The sequence below is a fragment of the Fulmarus glacialis genome, unplaced genomic scaffold (assembly GCF_000690835.1).
Source record: "Fulmarus glacialis isolate BGI_N327 unplaced genomic scaffold, ASM69083v1 scaffold5879, whole genome shotgun sequence".
NCBI lineage: Eukaryota > Metazoa > Chordata > Aves > Procellariiformes > Procellariidae > Fulmarus > Fulmarus glacialis.
In genome coordinates this window covers 53,783-76,025 of record NW_009232519.1, presented here as the reverse complement: position 1 = coordinate 76,025, position 22,243 = coordinate 53,783, and the positions used below count along the sequence as shown (strand labels likewise).

The 22,243-nt window shown below is 37.6% G+C and overlaps 1 protein-coding gene across 1 annotated transcript in view; it reads right to left on the bottom strand.

Annotated features, from left to right (window-relative positions):
- KIF13A (kinesin family member 13A) overlaps positions 1-22,243 on the bottom strand; it is a 74,726-nt gene that overhangs the window by 5,842 nt on the left and 46,641 nt on the right. The window contains exons 17-37 of the mRNA XM_009584928.1: positions 21,132-21,294; positions 20,326-20,466; positions 18,520-18,669; positions 17,833-17,997; positions 17,010-17,183; positions 16,310-16,461; positions 16,058-16,190; positions 15,788-15,934; positions 14,738-14,776; positions 13,317-13,416; positions 13,099-13,225; positions 12,005-12,060; positions 10,817-10,941; positions 9,630-9,806; positions 8,262-8,354; positions 7,194-7,346; positions 6,786-6,863; positions 6,192-6,239; positions 5,588-5,699; positions 4,482-4,633; positions 3,834-3,938 (exon numbers count right to left, since the gene is read on the bottom strand). Coding sequence (XP_009583223.1) covers positions 3,834-3,938; positions 4,482-4,633; positions 5,588-5,699; positions 6,192-6,239; positions 6,786-6,863; positions 7,194-7,346; positions 8,262-8,354; positions 9,630-9,806; positions 10,817-10,941; positions 12,005-12,060; positions 13,099-13,225; positions 13,317-13,416; positions 14,738-14,776; positions 15,788-15,934; positions 16,058-16,190; positions 16,310-16,461; positions 17,010-17,183; positions 17,833-17,997; positions 18,520-18,669; positions 20,326-20,466; positions 21,132-21,294 — 2,590 coding nt within the window. The remainder of the gene's footprint in view (positions 1-3,833; positions 3,939-4,481; positions 4,634-5,587; positions 5,700-6,191; positions 6,240-6,785; positions 6,864-7,193; positions 7,347-8,261; positions 8,355-9,629; positions 9,807-10,816; positions 10,942-12,004; positions 12,061-13,098; positions 13,226-13,316; positions 13,417-14,737; positions 14,777-15,787; positions 15,935-16,057; positions 16,191-16,309; positions 16,462-17,009; positions 17,184-17,832; positions 17,998-18,519; positions 18,670-20,325; positions 20,467-21,131; positions 21,295-22,243) is intronic.

Here is a 22,243-nt window from a genome sequence, read left to right as displayed (position 1 = left end):
CTCATATGGAATTTGGATGAAGGCTTTATTTTGCAATTATTTATTTCTCTGCAGAGGAGTGATAGTGTTACGAAATGTCACATAAGACTATTGAAAATGATTTATATTATTGAAAATCATGTTCTTTACATCTGAAATCTACAGGTAGTCTCTTTAAAAGTAAAGGACAAAATTCATATCCACTTTACTGAGACTATGAATACACTTCCAAGCACAAAAGTATTATGCAAAGCATCTTTTTTGCATATTGAAGTATACCTGCTGCTCGTCTCTGAGGGACCTTTTCTCAATTATTCTGCTTACTCCTTCCCTTTCACCCTTATTACTTATGCAAAAGTAAGTTTTGCTCTATGCAGAACCTTGTAGTTTGTCGTTTTTAAAATATTACAAACTCTAGTGTTTATCAAATACAGTGGGTTTAAGATATTACAGGAACTCCAAACCAATAAGCATTTCATGAAGGAAGTATTTCTAGTCGATACTAGCTAAACATCCACTTGAAAGCAAAAGGCTTTTTTATAACCGAGTTCTTTGTTTCCTTTGAATCCTGCAAAATTCCTCATTTGACTGAAAAAAAAAATCTTACTACACACAGAGTCCCTGTTCAGAATCAGATTGGGTAAGAGGCGCTGTAACTGAGAAATGGCTCTACAGACATACAAACATTGGTGACTTGATTAGGAAAAGTCAAATAAGTAACCACATTGCCAGTCAGGTGTCGTTTCAGGGTTATCTATAATTGTAAATACAAAAGCTAAGGTACAGAGAAGCAGCCTTATTACTAGAACATGCGTTGTGAAGAATGCTGCAAATAGGTGATGAGACATCACCTTGTGACAGACAAAAGGTGCCCCTTGTGGGGACAAGAAATATTTCCTTTCAAAGCTCCTCTTGAGCTTCCTGATTGGGAAATACCAGAAACAAAGCAATTTCAGGGTTCTTCAAATTCCTGTGAATGTAAGATGTGGGGAAAAAAGAAGGAAGCCGCCTTGTACTGCTCAGGCTATTGGTAGAAATAAAGATAAAATCCTTGAAAAATTGGTAAAGAAACTGCAGCCACTTTCCTGGGAACTAACAGAAACACTATAATGAAAAACAGATTTAAGAACTGATAACAGTAAGAATGTGCCAAGCAAGAACTAAGGAGAAAGACTATACATCAAGATTTAGCAATGACAGAAGCAAAGTAAGCAAGAAAACAGAGCAGCTTCCCCACACCTACTTTGTAACAAACATACTGTGTAGTTAAAAGTTAAAGTATCTGAGTTTTCAAATCCCTAAATTACACCTGTCAAGTAACCTCAAAGATGCTAGATCCCATTTTACTAATTTAAAAATCAGTAATCCTTATTTAGTGGTTGCACCACTGGTGCTTCAATTTTCATCGCCCGGTAGGAGGATTTGCTCTTAGCCAAACCCCCCTTAGATGTGTTAATTACAGGCAATATTCAAATACATTCAATATAACAACATTTCATCTGACCTTAATATATTCCATTGTACTCGCATATTATATAGAACATGCCCTAATGTCACGTTGTTTTGAAATAGTTGCAATATTAAACGCATGTGGAAGCACTGTCTGAAATTTTAGGTTGAATGCTCTATTTCAGGCCAACTGAATAAAAATAATTTTTGTTAACTGCCTTTTTTTCTTTCCTTCCTTTGACAGATATGTTTTGAATATTCAAGAGAAGTTAAGAACAGATCCCAGAGAAACAGGAGAAAAAGGCCAAACATCATTCTTATGCCTACTTAGATGCAGAACATTAACCTAGTTAATATTACTAGTTTCTAATATTACTAGTTGTATGTTTAGTTGCTTTACTTCTACGGCATTTTTTACATGCTGTAAGATGCAAGTGAGCATCACACCTGAAAAGACTCCAATCATCCAGTGATTAATTAGGAGTATGAGGCTCTGTACCGTGGAGCAATCATTTACAGTATTGATTAATAATGTGAAAATTTCACTTCAAATAAGATAGAGAGGAGCAGACAGCTGAAGTTTCATGTGGAGCCGTGATGCTGCCCTAGTGTAATCTCTGAACTCGCTCTGAGAGCACTATTCAATCCAAATGTGAAATATATACTCCAGCCTAGTTAAAACATAGACTTGCTGCAGCTCTGAAAAATGCAGAGTAGCCTTGGAAGCCTACATCTTACAAAGGCTTTAGGAAGGCCTAAAGTGATAAAAAAACCCCAGAAGCCATAATTTGATAAACCCAACGCCGTAAGCTGGCAGGGCTATGGCAACCTCCTCTATTAGTGGCTGCTAGTTCTTTGCCTGCCTCCCCGGTATCCACTCAAGTGTCTATAAGGTAATCAGACAGGGGAGTAGATCCAAATGAAATACAACTCCATGGTAATCTAGCCATCAGCTGGATGGATCAGTTCCTTTGATCTGACTTACTATGCAACCGAACAAAAAGCTATGTTGACACAAGGGAGAAGTCAGTGCAAGGGTAGGAGCAAGCAGCTGAGAACTGAAAGAACAGCTCTTCCCAGGGCCCTGTTGGCTACAGCAGGTTTACAGCGTTCAATGAATTAGTTCCATTCTAACTGGAAAAGCCTGGTGCAGGATGTTGCCCTTTTCCAGCTTCTGCTTATCTTTGGAAAGCAGCACAGGCAAATGCCTGGGTTAATTCAGGGCATGCATGGGGTGGGACGCTGTTTTTACTCAAGGGATTAAAACTGCCCTGAAGTTGCTATGGAAGATTTTGCAACAATTTAGTTTCCAAGGGATCTTCCACTAGAAGATTTTGTCTTCCAAACACCTTCATGCTATTTGTATCAGTGACTCAGTGTGAGTCAGCATGTCAGCTACCTTATGGAAAATTAACATCACTGAGAATAAAACAGCTGCTACCCAAAACCAGCAGCCAAGCTTCAAATACATACACAAGAACACTCAGGATACTTTGGTATAACAACCTACAAAATAGCATTAGAAATCCAGAACAGATTTTTTAATGGCTTGGCTATATGGTAGGAATGAAAATAACTGTTGAACAGGAAGAATCCATCACTAGCACTCTGTGGTAAAAGAGGCCTATAATACTTATGGGAAATAATTTGAAGGCTCTGAATTTTAAATCTAAAGCTCTGATTAAAGCAAGTATTTACAGCCATGTTCCACAGCCCAAGAACCGAGTCCATCATACAGCAGAAATGATGATATACCTTTTGTTGAAGCAGCAGTGAGAAAAGGATTTGGCAAGTGAAGATTAAAATAAAAGCCCTCCACCTCAATTCACCACCTGAATTATGATGAAGACAGGCTGCAGGTTAATTAAGAGCGGCAATCTTATTTTAGTCATATTACTTCCACACCAGGCTATGAGAAGCTTTTTATAGTGTACCCACACCTAAGTGCACAGTTACTTACACCAAATGGGATCGTTCCATTTACTCTGGGGTATAGTCACAAAATCTGGGTAACATACAAGGTATATTAGAGTGACAACAACATGGTTCACTAAACCACCCTTTACTTCATCATTTGTGCCCTATAAAAACTAAAGCCTCCCCTCTCTCACCCACCCCACAAGACAAATCATACATGAATATTAAAAAAACAACAAAAAAAATCCCAACCCAAAACAAAACAAAAAAAACAGAATACAAAAACCCAACTTAGTTCCAATGACAGATTGCATTTGCAAGCCAGGCAAGCAACTGTTCATTATAACCATTAGTTACAACCAATCACAAGTGATTATATCCACATTATACCTTTTTTCTGCTGCCATAGCGTAAGTGCTTTAAGCCCACCACCAAATGGCCCTAAGCCCACCACCAGGCCTCGTAACAGAAACTGGTACAAAACTTACAATCTTTTCCTCACGCATGCTATTGCTTTCTACAGGCATGCTGCTGGCATTACTTCCTGAAGGCACAACACAGCCAGCACAATGCACCTGAGATGAAGGCATGCTCTGCAAAGGTTAAGACACACAACACATCATACAAACCACAACTCTGACCACAGCGCTAAATCCGTGCAAGTTAGAAAGGCATTAAGACATGATGAAAGTGAAACACCCATGCTGGCCATATATACATCAAAATTCAAGTTAATAGGTAGAGAAACTCATGCGCTCCTCCCAACCAAGTTTTAGGTTGAGGAATAAAGGTCAGAACTATAACTACCCTAGAACACTGTTTCACAGAATTACATTTTATCTATGAAAAAACACACCAACATCTTGCTGGAGAAAAAAAATACAGGTTACTGTTACTTTAAAATAGAACAGAAGTACCCTGTAAAGGAGAATACTTTTCAAGAAGTGAAAAAAACCCCCAGTGTTTCAGGTAAAAAACAAACACCAACCCCCCCCCACATATAAAGAACAGCCTGATAAATTTTACCAGAGAATTACAAAATCCTATTGCAACAGATGCATGCTGCAAACGATTTGCCAAGTACACAAAAATCACTCGATCTCCTTTAAAAAAAACAGGTGGTTTTCAAAGATTACCTCTTGACTAAGCAGAGGTCGGCTTTCAAGTGGGGTCTTCCTTTTATGTTCCTCTTTCACTGGCATTAAGGGCTTGAAAAACTTTGGTGGCTGAGGAGAAAATGCTTTAAAAGGGCTGGCCATTAAAGCATGGGAATTCTCTGCTACAATACCTAGGTAAAAAAGCAAAAATACTGTATTTCAGTTCTTTATATCATGACTGCAAGAGCATAATTCAAAATAACTGAAGGTTAAGCCATGCATTTGGCAAGTTGCTGGCTACAGAAAAACATCAGTATTTTCGTATTCAACCACTGGCCCAGGCATGAGATAACACAGAGCTCAACGAGGGGAGATTATGCCCCTCTCAAAAGTCTGGAAACAGAAGGAAAGCAGAGAATAGCAGTATCTGCCCCCTCCATTCTGTGGCTCCAATATTTCTCCTTTTCATCTCAGTCATAAAAACAGTGGGAAGTGTCCTTGAAACTGGAACTGACAGCTCTTTGCTTCCTGAGCCTCACCTGACCTCTGCCCACAACACTGCAATTCTGCCTTGGAACCAAGCCAGCAATCCTGCACAACCAGGATGATCAAAAAGGAAATTATAGGCAAGGAAGCAATGAATAAACTCTCAGTCCCACTTTACTGCAGAAGTATCTCTACCTGTATTGCCTGATCAAGAAGAGCACGTTACAATTTGACCTGAAGAAATAAGGCACCTGTGACACACTGACATGGCAGAGCAAATATCCAAATCACGTAAAGAACCTGCAAGAGGACCCTTCCCACTTCAACAAAAGCATCTTTATTTTCAAATTCATAAAATAACAGCAGCTCCTTTTTGTTTCTTTTTTTTTTTTTCTTCTTCTACTGTTTTGATTCATATTTAGCTTGTTGTTCTGCCCTCCTCTTGGTTTTTTTGGACACCCCCAACTTCCCACCCTTTCCTGAACGTCTTCATGCATTTCTCCCTTTCTCCCCTACTTGCAGATTACGTTTAGCTGCTAAAGCAAGAAACCGGATAATACATTTAGTAGGAAAAGAGCACTAAGAATTTAATTTTCAGTTTAATGCAGTAATTAAAAAAACACAAACACTGTCATTATGTATATACTTTAAAGTCTCACCACTGCCATCTTTGCTCTTTCGAGGTGACTCCCTGGGCAAAGTACCATAGCATGATACATCTTGGTAACTGGAAGAACAGTCAGATATATCTAGGTGACTTTCAGACCAACCCTAAGAAACAAAAATACACAAATATGCATGCTGATACAGGCAAACATGGAAAAATTAATAGGTAAACTCAAAGGTAGGTTTTTTTTTTAAAAACAAACTGAAGGAATGTCAAGTTACTGACTTAAGACAATTTTCCATCTCACATAAATGGATTGTTTAGAAGCTAATTAGCTTTTCAGTGAAGTATATTAAGTTTTGCTGTAATTTCCCCCTTCTTAAATACCAGTTTCTACAATTCTAATATGAAGAGCAGAGAAGGACAAGAAGGTTTAATTCAAAATAATACGTAATTAGTGCAGCATTTTGAGTATATATTATGTAAACACACCGTTAAAAATACTATTCTCCTATTTTTTTTCAATTCTCAAATACATCTTGCTTCAAAGAGGGGGGGAAAAAGAATCTGAGAATGTGCACTCAAATACATCTTGCTTCAAAGAGGGGGGAAAAAAAATCTGAGAATGTGCGCTGTTTGTTGTCACATTTACATACCTTATCATCTTCATCACAGGCAGAAAGATCTAGTCGGCTACAGGATACCTACAGAACACCAACAGGCAGAGTGACAAAATGCCTATCTTTTATTTATAGAATATAATGCCTTAAGGAAACATTATGATCATTTAGTCCTAACAAATTTTCCACTACCTCTTTTCAGATAAGATTATTTGTAAGGATAGCTACATTTGTGCTATGAGTGGATGACAGGAGACCACATAAAAAGCACGTAAAATGGAAACTATCCCATACTCTATAAGAAAAGTTGAAGGGACTCTGAAGTAAAACTAATCTGAATCAGGGCAGTCGTCATCCTAAACTACTTCCAAAACGAATATCCTTATAAAAGGAGAAGAGTTTTGACCAACCCTTCCACTTCCCTGTCAACTTTTTTATCTCCTAGGATGGACACTTGTGGGAAGGGGTTTCGAGTGACTCATTTTCATTCATGACAACTTTCCTACAGGTTGGTTAGTCCTAGCTCAGAATAATCATTACCATATCACATTGTGCAAGCATTACATCAGCACACAAACAGCACCCCCCTGCCCATTAGTACTAATTTACCAGAGGATAAAGGGTCCTTACGTTGTGGACGTTTGGAGTGCTGATGCTTCTGCGGATGTTCCTCGCTTTGGTGGAGAGTGCCTCTTTGACTGTGACTGCCTGCGTAAAGAAAAGAACACACTAAAAACAATGCCATGGTCTCCTCATGAGAAATGACCAAGCGGGATAGAAACTTTTTTCAGTGTGGCTAATAAAACAGGGCTTCTGTTTACAAATCTTAATCTGCACACACAGCCACCAAAATTTGTATCTACTATTGGAATTCTGTATTTCACAGAAGTAACTTAGTCTTACATTTATCCATCCAATGTTCTCTAAAAAAACCCAAACTAAAAAACAACGAACACTTAATATTTTTAAAATATCGATCATCTCTACTTGAATTCTCACAATCCAGTTCAAAAGGTGCAAGAAGTGCCTTTTCCTTGCCTGTCTTAGTCGTTCAAGGCTCAAAATGTTCTCCACTTGCAGCACACCACGTGTGTATTTTTCAATGTACGTTTCACCATCGGATGTGCCCTCATTCTCACTCCTTGCAGCCATCAGCGCTAAGGTCTCACGATCCTCAATTTCTTCTGTAGCCTAAATTACAAATTACACTATTGAAGTTTTTAAAAATTAAAGCCTATTGTTTTTAATGTATTAACTCACTTTTTTGGACCATCTCAATCCAGAAATTAATTTGACTTATTGTTTTTAATGTATTAACTCACTTTTTTAGACGATCTCAATCCAGAAATTAATTTGACTCGATAATCCTTAACTTAATCAGTAATCCTAATTATAATCAATGATCCAGGACTTTTCAATACAGATGGAAATGATGCTGAACTAAGAAGAGGTCGTGCTTGGGAGAAGTTTTGCACATTTGCTGTAGTCAATGTATTTCTAGAAATAATGCATATATAATCTGAAATCGCAGATGTTAAGGATTAACTAATGACAACTTCCTAGGCAAGTAAATGCAACTTCCTTCCCAAATCTTAGATACTCTGTGTGATTTCCGTAGAGTTCAGATTCTAATACTACCACACAAAAGTGACAATTACATGGCGACAAGGCTATTTAAATTTTCATTTGTCCAGTTTGTTTACCTTTAAAATAAATTTGACAGTAGATTTACAATTTGTACAAGCTTTTTTTGTAAAAGGCAATTTATATTCCTGCGAACTCATTTTCCTAGCTCTTCTGTTTTCACTGACCTGAACATCTCTCTGAGTATCCTCTATATTCTCTCTGTAGACACTAAAATGATTTCAAAAATAGCTCTACAACAAGAACTCAGTTAAACACAGTAGAAGAGAAAATAAAATCCCTACAGTTTTCAACTGTTTACAGATAAACATGCTCTCAACACTGATATACAGGATATACACTTTGGCAAGCTGCCTCCTCTTAGCAAAGCAGGACATGTTACTTCCCAATCAGTATCACCTACTGCAGTAGGTCATTCTGTTCCTTTCAGTGAATTTACCAGAGAAATATGGTATAATTTACCTTTGGTATATTGGATACTATTTCATAGGTCACTCCACAGGCATAATATATATTTTTCAAGGATATTCTCCTTTTCAGGCTCTGGGTAAAACTCTAGAAACAAAGTAATTTTCCATTATTGTTTTGACAATGATTATTTATTACATTCTTAGAAATAAAAAGTTGCCATCCAAAAATTTATTTTACCACAAAAGCACATTTTTCAGGACTGTAAGTTCCTTTTTAGCACTAATAATCCTTTAAGTACTCTTTTCAGCCCTGCGCTCAGTATACAATGCTACTAAGTTCAATCAGCAACACCTTCCTCCCATTTTGCATTGATGCTCTATCATTGTGTAGTAACTTGTAACTGAGGAACTGTGGCTGTAAGAAGTGTCTAATGTACAGATACCAACATTTCTTATTTTGTCAGCCACCTGTTCAACAGGTAGAGAATTCCTTTTGCAATAGCAAAACATAACTCTGCTTTCTAGCCATAACTGAAATAGTAACCAGAATTTTGCACTGTTGTAATCACAAGCTTAGCATGCTTCATTGTCAGGTTAGTTAGACTTTACATCACTAACTATAAACTTAACTTTCGCCTAATAAGGTATTTTAGACAAACGAAACTAGCAAAGGACAATACCAAAAATACAAAAAGGCATGGAATTCATGCTTAGTAAGTTCCTTAGTAGTAAAACAGCTGTTTTGTGCTCCTCCCCACATTGCACTGCAAAAATTGAAGCAATTCTGAAATACGCTCTTGGTCTCAATCATCTGGGAAACAGAAAGGAACATGATTTCAGAGAGCAGCTCATTGTCTAAACCTGTGAAGCAGCAAAGCAAGGAGAACAGCAACCACTCTTGTGGCCAAAGTAAAGGCCCTATCCAAGATCCTCACGTAACAGTGGGTTGAGAATGTATACATGTAGGTAGCAGTGGGAAACAAGCCTAGTTTGTCATTAACAGAGAAAGTAGCAAAGAGAAAGAAAAAAGATATTGTGTTTACACTGAACATTTGAAGGAGCCAAAGATGCTTTCAGGAATACAGTGGTTACAGTGCCCCTATATTAGATAAGCTACTGCAAACTTCTTTGAATCAAAGAACATTTTGAGTTGTATAGACAAGAAGGTAAACTCCTTTTTTGTTACAGAAGTAGCACCTCTTACACTCTGAACCAAATCAGGTTGAAAAATGGACAGAGCAAAGGGATATACCAGAAGTGCACAGCTTCACTGCAACCTATAATAATCTATTTTTCATTTAAGAATTGGAGGGACCAAACTTACACAAAATGAAGCAAGCTGCTAAGAAAACACATTCATAAAATTAAGGATATCAAACAAAATTAGTAATAATAAAATAATAATATATTAACTTCTTACCTGCTTGTTATAAATATTGGCTGCAATCCTTTTGCGTAATACCAGTTCCATTGCAGCAGGATGACTGAGCTGCACAGTGGTCTTCACTATCAAGTAAATTCTCTCATTTTGAGGAGTTACCCTATTCAGGTGCACCGAATCATGGACAGAAGAGTCCCATGCAGCAGTGGCTGAAACCTATGCAGACAAATGAAATGGAAGGAAAGCGAAATCAAAGACTCAATTACTCTAACAAAAGGCATAATTCGCAGTGATTTAACATGAAGTTAAGCAATTCTTTAATGAAAGAAAAATAAGCATCATTGAACAAAACAGGGTCAAACCTCCTTTTCATATTGAGGAATTTATCAGAAGCATAAAAGAGGTGTTAAGATATTGGGGAACACAATCGTGAGTACAATCCGTGCATTGTGCAAACTCTGCTTCAGAAGGAAGTCTTCACACAGAGGCAGAGAGGAAAGCAGAAGCAAGACTGTAGGAAGGAATACAAATCCTATTGCAACTGTATTAAAAGTTTATCAAATTCAAAGGCAAATCTTCGGTCTGTATTGGATTAGGTTATAAAGGCCTATACAGAATAAACACGCTCCCATCCTGCAGAGTGTCTTTTTCCTTCCCCCTGCCTCCTCCCCAACTTCGGCATCCCATTTATTCTGGAAATGGTCTCTTAAGCAATGGCCTGAGTTGGCACAGAAAGTGGAAAAAATGAGTCAAGAAATTCCAAAATGGATTCAGAACCATTCATTTCCAACAATTCCCAAACTTCATATTTAAAAAAGTAATTGTGTACTACAAAGGAAAAAGTTTTATTTAAACATTAAGCTTTGCCTAGTGTGCACTATAAATGAAGTAGTTTTCTCTGAAGAATCAAGAGCCTGCAAGAGGAATGATGAAAGGGTGAGGAAAGAAGAAGGGATATTGAGTAAGGCAGCTGAATTACTCTTTTACCAAGAAGAGCTAAGACTTGTCACCTCCGAATTAAGGAAGAAGGGCTAACGAGTCATTATCTTCTTAAATTTTAAACAAATAGGCCAGAAAATAAAGGCAACACTAGATATAGATGGTACTTCTAAGACAAAAATATAATAATAATAGTGATTAAATACATACAAGTAGAAAATTAAACATACGAAGAAAGTGCTGACATAAGCTGCAGTTGTCAAGAAGGAGGCTTGCTAACAATTTACCTCATCATCACTGTGTTTTATGATCGGCAGATAAAAGAATGGACTTCCATGCTCCTTTGGTAGTATTGAGTTAACTCCTGATGCATGGGGACCTGTAAGTTGTTCATTGGCACTGAGGTCATCAGCTAATGAAACAAATGTGCAAAGAATGAAATAGTTTTATACCAAAGGATACTAATATATAGAGGCAAAGTTGTAATGCAAAGTTGTAATAAAGTCCTACCCATATTTCATAATACATTTAATCCTAATTAATCTTATTACTACGCAATATTTTGAAGACAATTTCAGCATACAAAAGAAGGGAAGTAAAACCAGGCTAAAACTCAGCCTGAACACATTCTCACATAACCTAAACGGAATTCAAAACTATTTCTAGGTATTCGTAACATTAACTTACCCAGCCAGAAAATTTCTGATTTATCCACCTGTCAGCCTAACCAGCTTATCTCTTAGTTAAATCACTTCTGATGTATCAGGGAATCTTTAAATTCGGAAAAGCAGTTCTGGCTACATTAGGCTTTTAGCTAAACAAAAAAAAGTTGTGCAATGATCCATCAATCTGTTTAAATATCCTGTTTGATCTTCTGTCTGCTAATCTCTGCTGATAATGAAAAAAAATAAAAACATGTCTTGTGAGCATAAAGGAAAGAGTTTATATCGTTTTCCAAAAGCAGCTTTCTAAAGCAGCTATTCATGTGTTGCCTGTATAAACATCTCTAGTAGCCCACTGAAGTGCTGGATGTGACAAGGCCTGTGGATCCTCCTCTGCTTTATGTCCAAGTTTATACTTACAGACTTGTTTCCTAAACAGTCCTTAAATGTGGTGCTAACTCTGGTCTCTTGTTGCTTACAGTGTATCTGTGACCTAAGAATATATATCAATAGTCTTCTCACATGTAAAACTAAATACCTTCAAAGGAAGAACATTTAGATTCTCTAACAAAACACTCATTGTAGTCCTAACACACTCTTTATTAAACCAGCTGTTTAAGCCTCTACAGATAATTATTCCAACATATGGAACCAGAACAAAAATCATTTTACAAGCCATACCAGACAGTGCCATTGCCAGGACTTGTTTTGATTTCTTAGACATTTCAGATTCATTCTTCCATTTATCAATTTATTGATCCAAACTAATTTCTCCACCCCTCCCCGGTTTCTTAATCTGCCATTACAACATACCATTCAAATCAAGGAAGAGGACAGGTATATGTGTTTCCATTCCTGCAGGTGGAATCCTGAAACAAAACAAACTACCGTCAACAAGGAAGGCAAACACATATCTAAGCTAATTTGGGCAAACAGATCTCCATGCAAGATTCATATTAGTAACCAATGACTAAACCTGTCAACATTTTGATGGCTAATTTGAATGCCTATGTTGCACAATGTTTTGTTTATCTGCACGTGCAGCTAAATGTAGCGCTTTACCAAAACTTAATTCACACCGCACAGCACATTTCAGTTGCTGTGAGGATGACAAGTTTTAAACATCCTGGTCTGTTTCTTATAAAGTTAACTGGTTGTAGTCATCCCATACATAAAGGTTAGCAACCTTTCAAACAACTGGATATGTAACTACTGGCAAGGCATAGTCTTTATATCAATAAATACACTTTTCATTGTATGATCACAGCACACTTCAGGTGGGTAAGAGAAAAAAATGGCAAGGAAAGATTATCACTACATCATTCACCCAATGAAGAAGAGACATTAGGTATTATCAGACACATCAGTGTACACCTGATTAGAGCTGTATTTCTTGTCCACACTTTCCCAAATCTAATATGTTGCGTTCCTCATTTTTTGCATGTCAGTTCCAATGATCTTAGTTAAAACACAAATTTAAATGAAATTAAATGAGAAAAGAGAACATATCCTTTAAAATCAGAATTTCTTCCCTTCCCACCCCTTATCAATGAAATTATCACGTGTTCTACCATCCATTTTTGAACCACTCCTTTTTTGAAAGGAGTCAAACTACAGTATAACTCTCTCAGAATTTTGAACAAGTGTAAAATACTACGTTAAATTCAAAGGTGATTTTCAAACCTTGAAAGCTATTTCAAAGCTAGTTTATATGATATATTAACTAAGTAAACATTTCTTACATTCAAACCAGCACCTGACCTTTTATAGCCTTCTGCCAGCTGAGTGTAATTGGTAGCATTGCAGGAGAAAGCAGAAAGCTCTAAAACATCCTCAGGTTTTTACCTTGTAGTGTGCAATGTTCACGTAGAAAAAGCTAACCACCAGAATAGTTTTTCTGAACATACCAGTTTGCGGGGGCACCGGGAATTCCACTGCCTGGTGCTGGAACAAACACCGCATTCCTCTCTTCTGTCAGCCCTACCCACTGTTCAACCAGCCGGGCTTCTCGTTCTATATCATCCTCAGACTTTTCTACAGTGAAAGAGATCAATATTATATATGAGAAACATTTTTTGTGGTATAGGGAATAAAGTACTTATGACAGGGACTTTAAGCTTCAAACCTTGTTTATTGCTGATCTTTTGAATCTGCTCATCCAAATATTCTCTGCGTTTTATCAATGCATCGGACCACCTTTCTCGTACACAGTTTAAATCTTCTTCCTAACGTGGAAAGAGAAAAGAAAGTTATTAGGTTATGTGGTTAGGATTAAAGGGCAGTGAATTTTGTGATAACTTCATCAGAATTGAAATTAAACAGCTTGCATGATGCAGAAAACTTTTTTCCCCGAATGACATGCACACTGATTAAGTACCTCATCACCCATGAATGGAAGCTTATTTGCTTTCAAGTCTTAAGTTCCAGCAGGAGGAAAAGAAAATGTGACTGCCTCAGTTGCTGAACAGAATTATACACCATAGGCTAATTACTCACTGAAGTGGCAATCAAACTTTTTAACAGCATATGGAATAGGAAAAACAGGTATCATCAGTTGATCATAAGTTCTCCTGAAGATTAGACAGGTCAGTACACCCCCAAACCTGCACAAAATTCCATTGCTAGCAGCTGCTATCAGTGCAATTAAAAGATTTCTCATGCAAACAAAACCCATCATGCAATCATGCTTTGTGGTATCACAGAAAATCTGGTTCGTTCTTCTCTGTGATAAGTCAGGAAGCGCATAAACAGCCCGCAAGAAGTTAGTATCTAACTAGTATCTTTGAGATTGCTGTAAAACCTAATACATTATCTTAAGGGATGTCAGCATTCTCACCTAACCGGTTTTACTTCTGTGAAGCTGCCTACTAGAAATAAGACTTCCATGTAGAGATCTGTAATGTGTTTTACTTTTTTAGGCACTTCCTCTTTTGCCCTTCGTCACCTTTTAAATGATTCTTCTGTTATGTTTTCTAAACTGTGACTGTCCTATATTTACTTATCACACAAAAAGCCAGGCTCAAGGTTTGTTTTTGTGTAGATAAAAAAATTGCTTCACTGAAGCTTCTGTATTCCCCACACTCGCATGCTCCCCTCTCTCTCCCATTAGCATTTCAGAAAACTGCACAACTTAAAAGGTTAGGATGTTTTCTTTAGAAAACAAACAAAAACCCCTATGCTGTATAATTTGGTAGGAAAGATGCCTGCAACTGCAGGTGGTTGTTCTTTTCCTATGATATTCACTGGAAACTGTTTTCATTCTAAATTAAAGTTTCTAGGCTTTTATTCACATAGCAATTCACGTAGCCAGTTAGGAGAGCTGACTGCTGAGTACTAGAGAAGAGAGCACACTGCAAGAGTATAAAGTCACAAGGTAAACTGAAATAGCAGTGTGTCATAGCCCCAGTAGCCTCTTAAATGCACAGCATATATATATATTTCAAAGCCGCTTTCGCTTGCTCCAGTATGCTTGTTCATTTGAAAGTTGCTGGCTATTAGCATTAGCTGTGCCCCATGCCACAGGATTGACAGCAACAGCAGCAATACCTGGTAACTATCCATATCACCACCATCATCCTCCTCCTTCTGGTAGGAGAAAATAAATTTTGTAAAACACAAAAGAACATGCATTTCTCTCAACAGAAACTCACAAAAATACCCCAAAACATGAACACAAACATTTCTGCCACAAACAAACTTGTAAAATGTTAAAATTACAACATTCAAATAACCAAAGTCGTATTAACAGGTAGAAACAGATTTTTTTTTTTTTCATTACAGACTATAGCATCTTATCCATGATTTGAAGTATTAGCGAATATATTTATTAAAAAAATTATCAGAGAATATAGTGCCAGAAAAAGGACTGAGCAGGCATATCACCAATCTTCACGTTTTACACTTTCATCTGTATTTAAGGCTATAACTACTTGCGCTTCTGAATGCAACCCTTCTGACAAAAGGCACCTCGCTTCCCTGGGTGGCCCATTCCACTTGTTCTTTGCCATTGCTGTTAAAAGCATGCTGTATTTCCAATATGAATTTGTCCAGTATCAGTTTGAAGCCATTTATACTTCCTAAGAACCTTTTCTCCTAAATGAAATAGCCCTTTCACATTCAGTGATGGCTATTTCTGATTCTGATCAAGTAACAGCTCAGTCCTTTTTAAAACGATAAACAGTATTTTCACTATAAGACATTTTCTCTATTCATTTTCTTTTCTTTTTTTTTTTTTTCCTTCTGCTTTTCTCCTCCTCAACTTTCACCATCCTTGTAAAGGTGGGAAGCTAATGGAGCTAGAAATCTACTATTAATCACACAAAGGTAAAAACAACTTCCATATTGCTGCTGTTTTGTGTATACTCAAATACCATACTTGGCTCTTTATCAGTTATACACCAAGTTATAAGCAAAAAAAGAAGCAAATTTAGCACCACATGCTCACATTATAGATATTAGCCTCAAACACATGTAAAACTGCAAAATTACGTATCATGTATCAGTGTGCTAAGGCCCCTTATGGAACTATGTTGGGCTGGCTCTAGGACAAAACAAAACCAAAAAATAAATCAAGGCATGAAAAAGTAACTGTCTTACCTGGTAGCTGTCCAAGCCCCTTTGCAGTTTGGTTGATCTGGCAGTCACACCACCTATAGAGACTGAAAGAATTGCTTCTACCATGAGAGGCAACGTTCCCGAATGTTGTACGGGTTTCACTGTCACCTGAACTCTGCGAGAATGACCCTGAACAGGTAATTGAGAGATAGAAAGAAAGATAGAGAGGGAGAGAGAAAAACAGAAAGAAACTAAGAATAAAATTAAGAATCAATTTAAGCATGAATAAGACGACAGGGAAAAGATACGTACCTGCCTAAGCTGGAAAATCCCCCCTGTGTTTACATCTTTTGCCTGATGGAGTTCAACTGCAGTATATTCTCCCATCTCATTCAATTCTTGTATGGAAATCCACATTTCTATTCTTCGAGTTACTTCATTCCACCTAAAAAGACATTCCCACAAAAACTAACGGTTGCCTCACCAAACTGTATTTTGTGCACCACAAGTATTAGAAAGCCTTTGGAAAGCTGATGGAAGCATTCATGTGTAATTTACTTGTACCTGTCTCTCAGTGTCCTAGTTTTAGCATGAAGAGAATCAACTTCCCAAACAGAGCTCCCATTGCCAGTACATCTGTGACCCCACACCTCAATAGCAAGAGCTCCTTCTGAAATGAACTCCAAAAACTCCTCAGTGACATTCACCACATAGTCCTGGCAATGAGAAAAATAAACCACATCCAATCAAATGAAATAATTGTTTCTCCTCAACTAGTTTGTAAGGACACACCAAAAAACTAACTACCTGCATGGTAAAACCATACAGTTCGGATCATAAAGCTCGACTCTGGTCAAGAAAGGGGCGAAATGTATCATCTCAGCAACTCCTGCTTCTAAATACTGCATTTCATGCTTTGAAAATTTCCACAAAAACAATGTCACAGCTCCAATGATCTTTTTTAAGTTACTGAGCTTACCAAAGTATACACTTAGATGTCATTATACAAACTATAGTTCCCCCCATGCATTACAAATGACATCTGAATTTAAAAGACCACTATTTAAAAGATTTTTTCATTTTGCTGCATTTTGAAGAGGTGATGAAGTGAAATATTATGGCATTCTAAAGTATAGTCAAAAGTCGTTAGTTATATGACTTGATTCCTTCCTTCTTCCCCAAGAAACAAGGCTCAAATTCTAAACAGCTTATCTCAAACACACCATCCTCCCAAAAAACACTATTTCATAATAAAAATAGTTACCTTACAGTGAGAGAAGGTCACTGTAAAATGAGCATCCTTGCTCTGAGGTGAAGGCACATCTGGATCTACCACTGGTGCCGCCACTGTTGACTCACATTGATCCCAAAATGTATATTGACAAAAGACAAAGTTGGAGAGATTAGGTGGCAGTCCGGTTGCTTCTTTTATTTTTACCTGAGGAGACAAAACAGATGTTCTCATAAATATGATTGTTTCTTCTTCAATTGTAAATTGTTCAAAAACTAAATATTTAACTCAGAAGTACCAACAGCCAACATGAATTTTTAAAGGACACCTCCAATTGCTTTCTAAGGATGTCCCTATTTAGGAAATCTATATTTTGCATATACAGAAATGCAGATGCAAGGAAAGTAGTTACATGCATCTAACTAGCCCGCCTACGTACATGTTTTCTTTGAGGAAGCTGATAAGCTCAAGTGGAAAATGAAGCACTTCATCACAGAAGAAATGAAATCCAGACACCACCCATAGATATTACATTAGATGATCAAACAAACCATAGGAGATGGTTATACAGAAAAACTGTTTCTCCTCCTGCATCTGCCAAGAAGGACAGTCCTTGTAACATCAGTATTTATGATGTAGATCTGCATATACTAGAAACTAATTCGAATTAATTCAGCCACTGGCAACCACAGCCAGTTAGACTGACCTACACAGAACTGGAACAAGAAAAGTCTCTCTTTTCTCTTTAGAGAATTTTAAGCAAGCAATAGCCTACATAGCTTAGTAATTTACATCAGACCGACTACATAGTTACAAAGGCCTGAAACTGTTAGCTTCATCATGTGTTCTCACTTACCCTGCAGGAGAGTTTTTTTGCTCTATGAATAATTTCTCCATTGTTATCCATGACTTCCAGACTCCCACTCTCACTGGAGTTCTCAGATGAGTCATCTCCTTCTACTACACGTTCTGGGACAGACCCAGTGACTCGCATTACTTCAACATGCAACCGACCTGCAACCTAAAGCAAAACAAATACTAAGAACCTGTGCACAAGGGACTTAAAGACATTAAGATGGTAAACATATAGCTCTAGGAGGTGTGCAGAACAGAACTGAACAGCTCTCAACCACCAAATGAAAAGCAACAATGTCAAAAAAGAGGAGAAAGGAATTTTTAAAAAAAAAAAAAAAAATGTATGCAGAATTACTGGCCTTTTTAATTCACACACAACAGAAAAGGCATACAGTGTCATGACTATGTCAGAAGCTTGATATGCTGGGTTTTGCTCAGTTACCTACACTGACACTGGGAATTTTATTCTACTATTTTAGTAGCTGGGCAATTGTAAACAATTAAACAGAAAACACACATAGCAATTTGCAAAACACTTATTCACGGGGAAACAAGACACTAAGCATCACTTGCTTATTAAAAATTCGGTGCCCATTAAGTCTCCCCGCAAAAAGCTAGGTTACCCCCGCAGGTACGAGTGCATAGGCAGGCCCGGCCCGCTATACATTAGGGCACGATTTGGCTTTACCTCCCCCTGCTGGCTGATGATGGGCACAGCGTACTGCAGCTTAACGTCATAGAAAAGGCACTCCAAAAACACATTCGCGACGCCAATTAAGTTGTGATTCTCTTGCGCTTCGTAAAAAGGATCACCTCTTTTGCCAATGAGCTTCCTTATCTGTTTTAAAGATCATAAAAGTTATGTCAAAACCTGTAAGCGTGGGAACACAAAAATCAAATAACCATATAGTATAAGATCACGGCACAAAAATTAAGTCACTACCAATCTTTTCTGTTCCTTCCTGTTACACAAGTAAAAACAGACTAGAGGCATATCACAAATCTGAAATGAAATCTTTGAGATGAGACATTATATAATCCTTTCTTTACTATGGGATATAGTAATATGATGACCTACGTTTTTTAGTGTTGTCAAGACAAAGCAGATGAGCAAGCACAGTAGCCCTTGATTTCAAGAAATTTCACCTTACTTTTCTGCTCTGTTTACACTTTTTAAACAAGAGGACAAATCATCCCCAGGTTGAATAGCTGGTCTGGCTGCTGGGTACCGCTACAAGGGCAAAAGGGACGATGCAGAATGATTCCCACTTAAGCCTACAAGTGTTCTTATGACTCCCACAGAGCTGAGATCACATCTGCAGCATTTTCCACGCCAGTACCCCATACACAGCCACAAAGAATTCATGCAGATTCCTAGCATGATATACCCTCCTCAGTGGACTTGTTCGCTCCTTCCCTTCTCCTCCTCCTTCATCTTCAACACACACATTGGACCTACATGTTTCTATGTAGCACATAGAACACATGCATTATGGACGACATAGGTCATGGCAAGGACAATTCTGGCTCAGGCAGACATAATATATTCAAAGGATGTGCTATCAATTCTTACTAAAGTCAGCAGCAAAATCATCGTTGTCTTCAATGGGCACAGATGAAGTGCTTGACCTCCCCTGTGTTATGATTTTAGAGATTCCCATTGTCCCGTCCAAGGCATGTAACAAAGGCACAACAGCTGTTCAAACATATTTGAGAATGATTCTTGATACAAGTAATTTAGGTGTTCCCTATCAGCCACAAGACAGCAAGATATACTTCCTATGCACTTCCACTTGGATACTTAGAGGACATCTTTTGGAACACTGAATCTCACATCTATCTCCTGCCAGTAAACAAGCAAGCTTTTGACAAGTCTCACGCTTACTTCTCAAGGCTGACCTACCACTTAAATTCTCAGGAAACACTACTTAGTTTTGATGGAGATACTGATGTAGACTAAGTATTTTCAATTGATTTCTTCATTGCTTTAAGGTTGGGGGATATACAAATGAAATTACAGAATATTTCACATTTTAAGATCAAGTTCTACCCCACTAATGTGTTCTGCACCTTGACTGTATCCAAGCAGCATCCTTGCTCGCTTTGATACTGATCGCAATTTAATAATTTTATTTCTAATGCAGTTTGCTGCTTCAATTCAGAGCTGGTGCCTATCTGCATTGCATCTATATTATACCAGGTAAACACATGCTCTTAGTGGTATCATGAGTCACTACCTCAGCACAATTATATCTGATCTCAGCACACTTACATCTGAGAATACAAGCGAGGATAGGACATAGCTTGTGTTTTATTCTGCATGGGCATTTTGAATATTTAGTACTATTCAGAGTTGTGGGGGTTTTTTTATTAAACCACAATACTGTACCCTTTCCTACATGAAGTCATTGCACTTTATCTGTACAACATATTAAAAGGGGTTAAAAGAAAACAAACTCAATCTCTGATCCCTTTCAGAAAATATATACAATACCTCAGGAATTTTCTCCTTCCATTCTTGATAGAGGTCTCTCATGTCAATCAATTTGTTCTCTAGTTTCTCAATAGTCCATACTTGAGTACCTTTTCCTTTTCTTCTCACTTGAATAGCAGGCTCACTTACTATTGCACCCCTCTAAATCAGAGGAAAAAATAATCACTGCAGGAAAGGTGCATGTAAGTAATTTAACTCTTCACTCAAATTGCATTCCTAAAAAGGAATAAAATACAGAACATACAGCTTCCCTCTGCATATCAGCCATACTACCTCTGCCCTCAAACACAGCATACCCTATAGGTCTCTGAGGATCCAGACTTCTTTGTCCTTCTCAGACAACTACCATTCACACAGGAACATTAATACTCCCAGTCAAATCACTTATGACAAGCATATTATCCTAATTGCTATCGTTACATTTACAGCAGCACTGCAACTAGAAAACCCTTAAGCCAAAGAAATTGTAGGCATCTGTAACAAAAAATGGTAATTTTTGCAAACATAACTAAATGCAGGTTTTACAGCAACAGAACGCAAATGTCTGTTCACAAACTGCATGCGCATATGGTGATCGTACACTTGAAAGAATAGTAAAAGCCATAATTAATGCTATGTTCCCATTTTTACTTATAATTACTTACTTCCAATATATTAAAGTCAGGTAGCACCCATATTTTGCCTATGCATAATCTAACAAAAGTAACATTTATTTTATGGCCTCAAGTTAGATGAATGTTATATGTGTCTACATGTTTTAGATTAACCATAAAACTACATTTTCCAACATTCTTTGCTGTCATTACCTTTTTGTTGGCACTGAGGTTTTCCGCAGGGATCTGAAGTGTTACTTGATAATCTGTTAGCTTACTCATCTCTTCTGCTAAGAAGTTTGCTTCTCTCACCAGTGTATTTGCCTTTACTATCTGCTCTCGAAGTTTAGCCAGGCTCTGTCGAAACAATTCATCCCTGTGGTGCAGTAGGTAACATGAAAAATACACAGAAACCTATTTCTATTATTGGAAAGCTGCAAATAGGGGTGCTAACAAAGACTTTCCTGAAACAAGTTAAGAAGAAATGCTGTATAGCACTATGTCAGCAAACACGAAACAGTGTCAGACAATTTTATTGAGGAAAAGCAGTGATCACATATTAAACAAACATATTACTGTTGAGATAAGTCTAGCACAGTAATGCCCAAATAAAAGGGCATAGTACTATGGGAGCTGTTACAGTGATGATTTGTTAAAAGCCCTAGGGACATTCCTAATTTTCAAGAAATGAAATAATTGCAGCTGTCTTTGTCTTTCATCTGGAGTCCTGTTCCACAGAAACTACCAGTCCTAACATGTGAGACTTCATCTAGATAAAACCCGCTTTTCTTCAGATCGTGATGTTGGAACCTGCAATCACTGCAGGCCACAACTTTACATCACAGCTAGGGGCTCTGCAGTGCTATAGACCCCCAGACCTCCCTCCATACACTTAAGCCATCTCAAGTGTACACATTAAAAAAAAAAAAAAAAAAAAAAAAAAGAGTCCTATACACTCAAAGTACCTTTTAAGTAATAGACGAATGAGCACAGGTTAAAGCTTGCGCACTCTGTACAGCTAACAGTCTCTGGACAAATTCCAAAAAGGTTTCTAAGGCCTGCCTGAGCAAATCTGTTCTAACGTAACACCTGGCAAACCTGCTATGACACATACTATACCTCTACCTGTGATACTAAGATACGCTCTCACCTGGGATTCTCGTCTTTAATTTGCCTTTTAAAAGTATCATGATTATCCTCTGAGCAAATGCGAAGTCCCCCTTTCTGCCTTTCTTTGTAATCCCAACAGCACTTACTGTGTCTCATCATCTTCATAAAACTCATGATCAAACTTCAGATATTTCAGTGACCAGCACTCCTCTGTA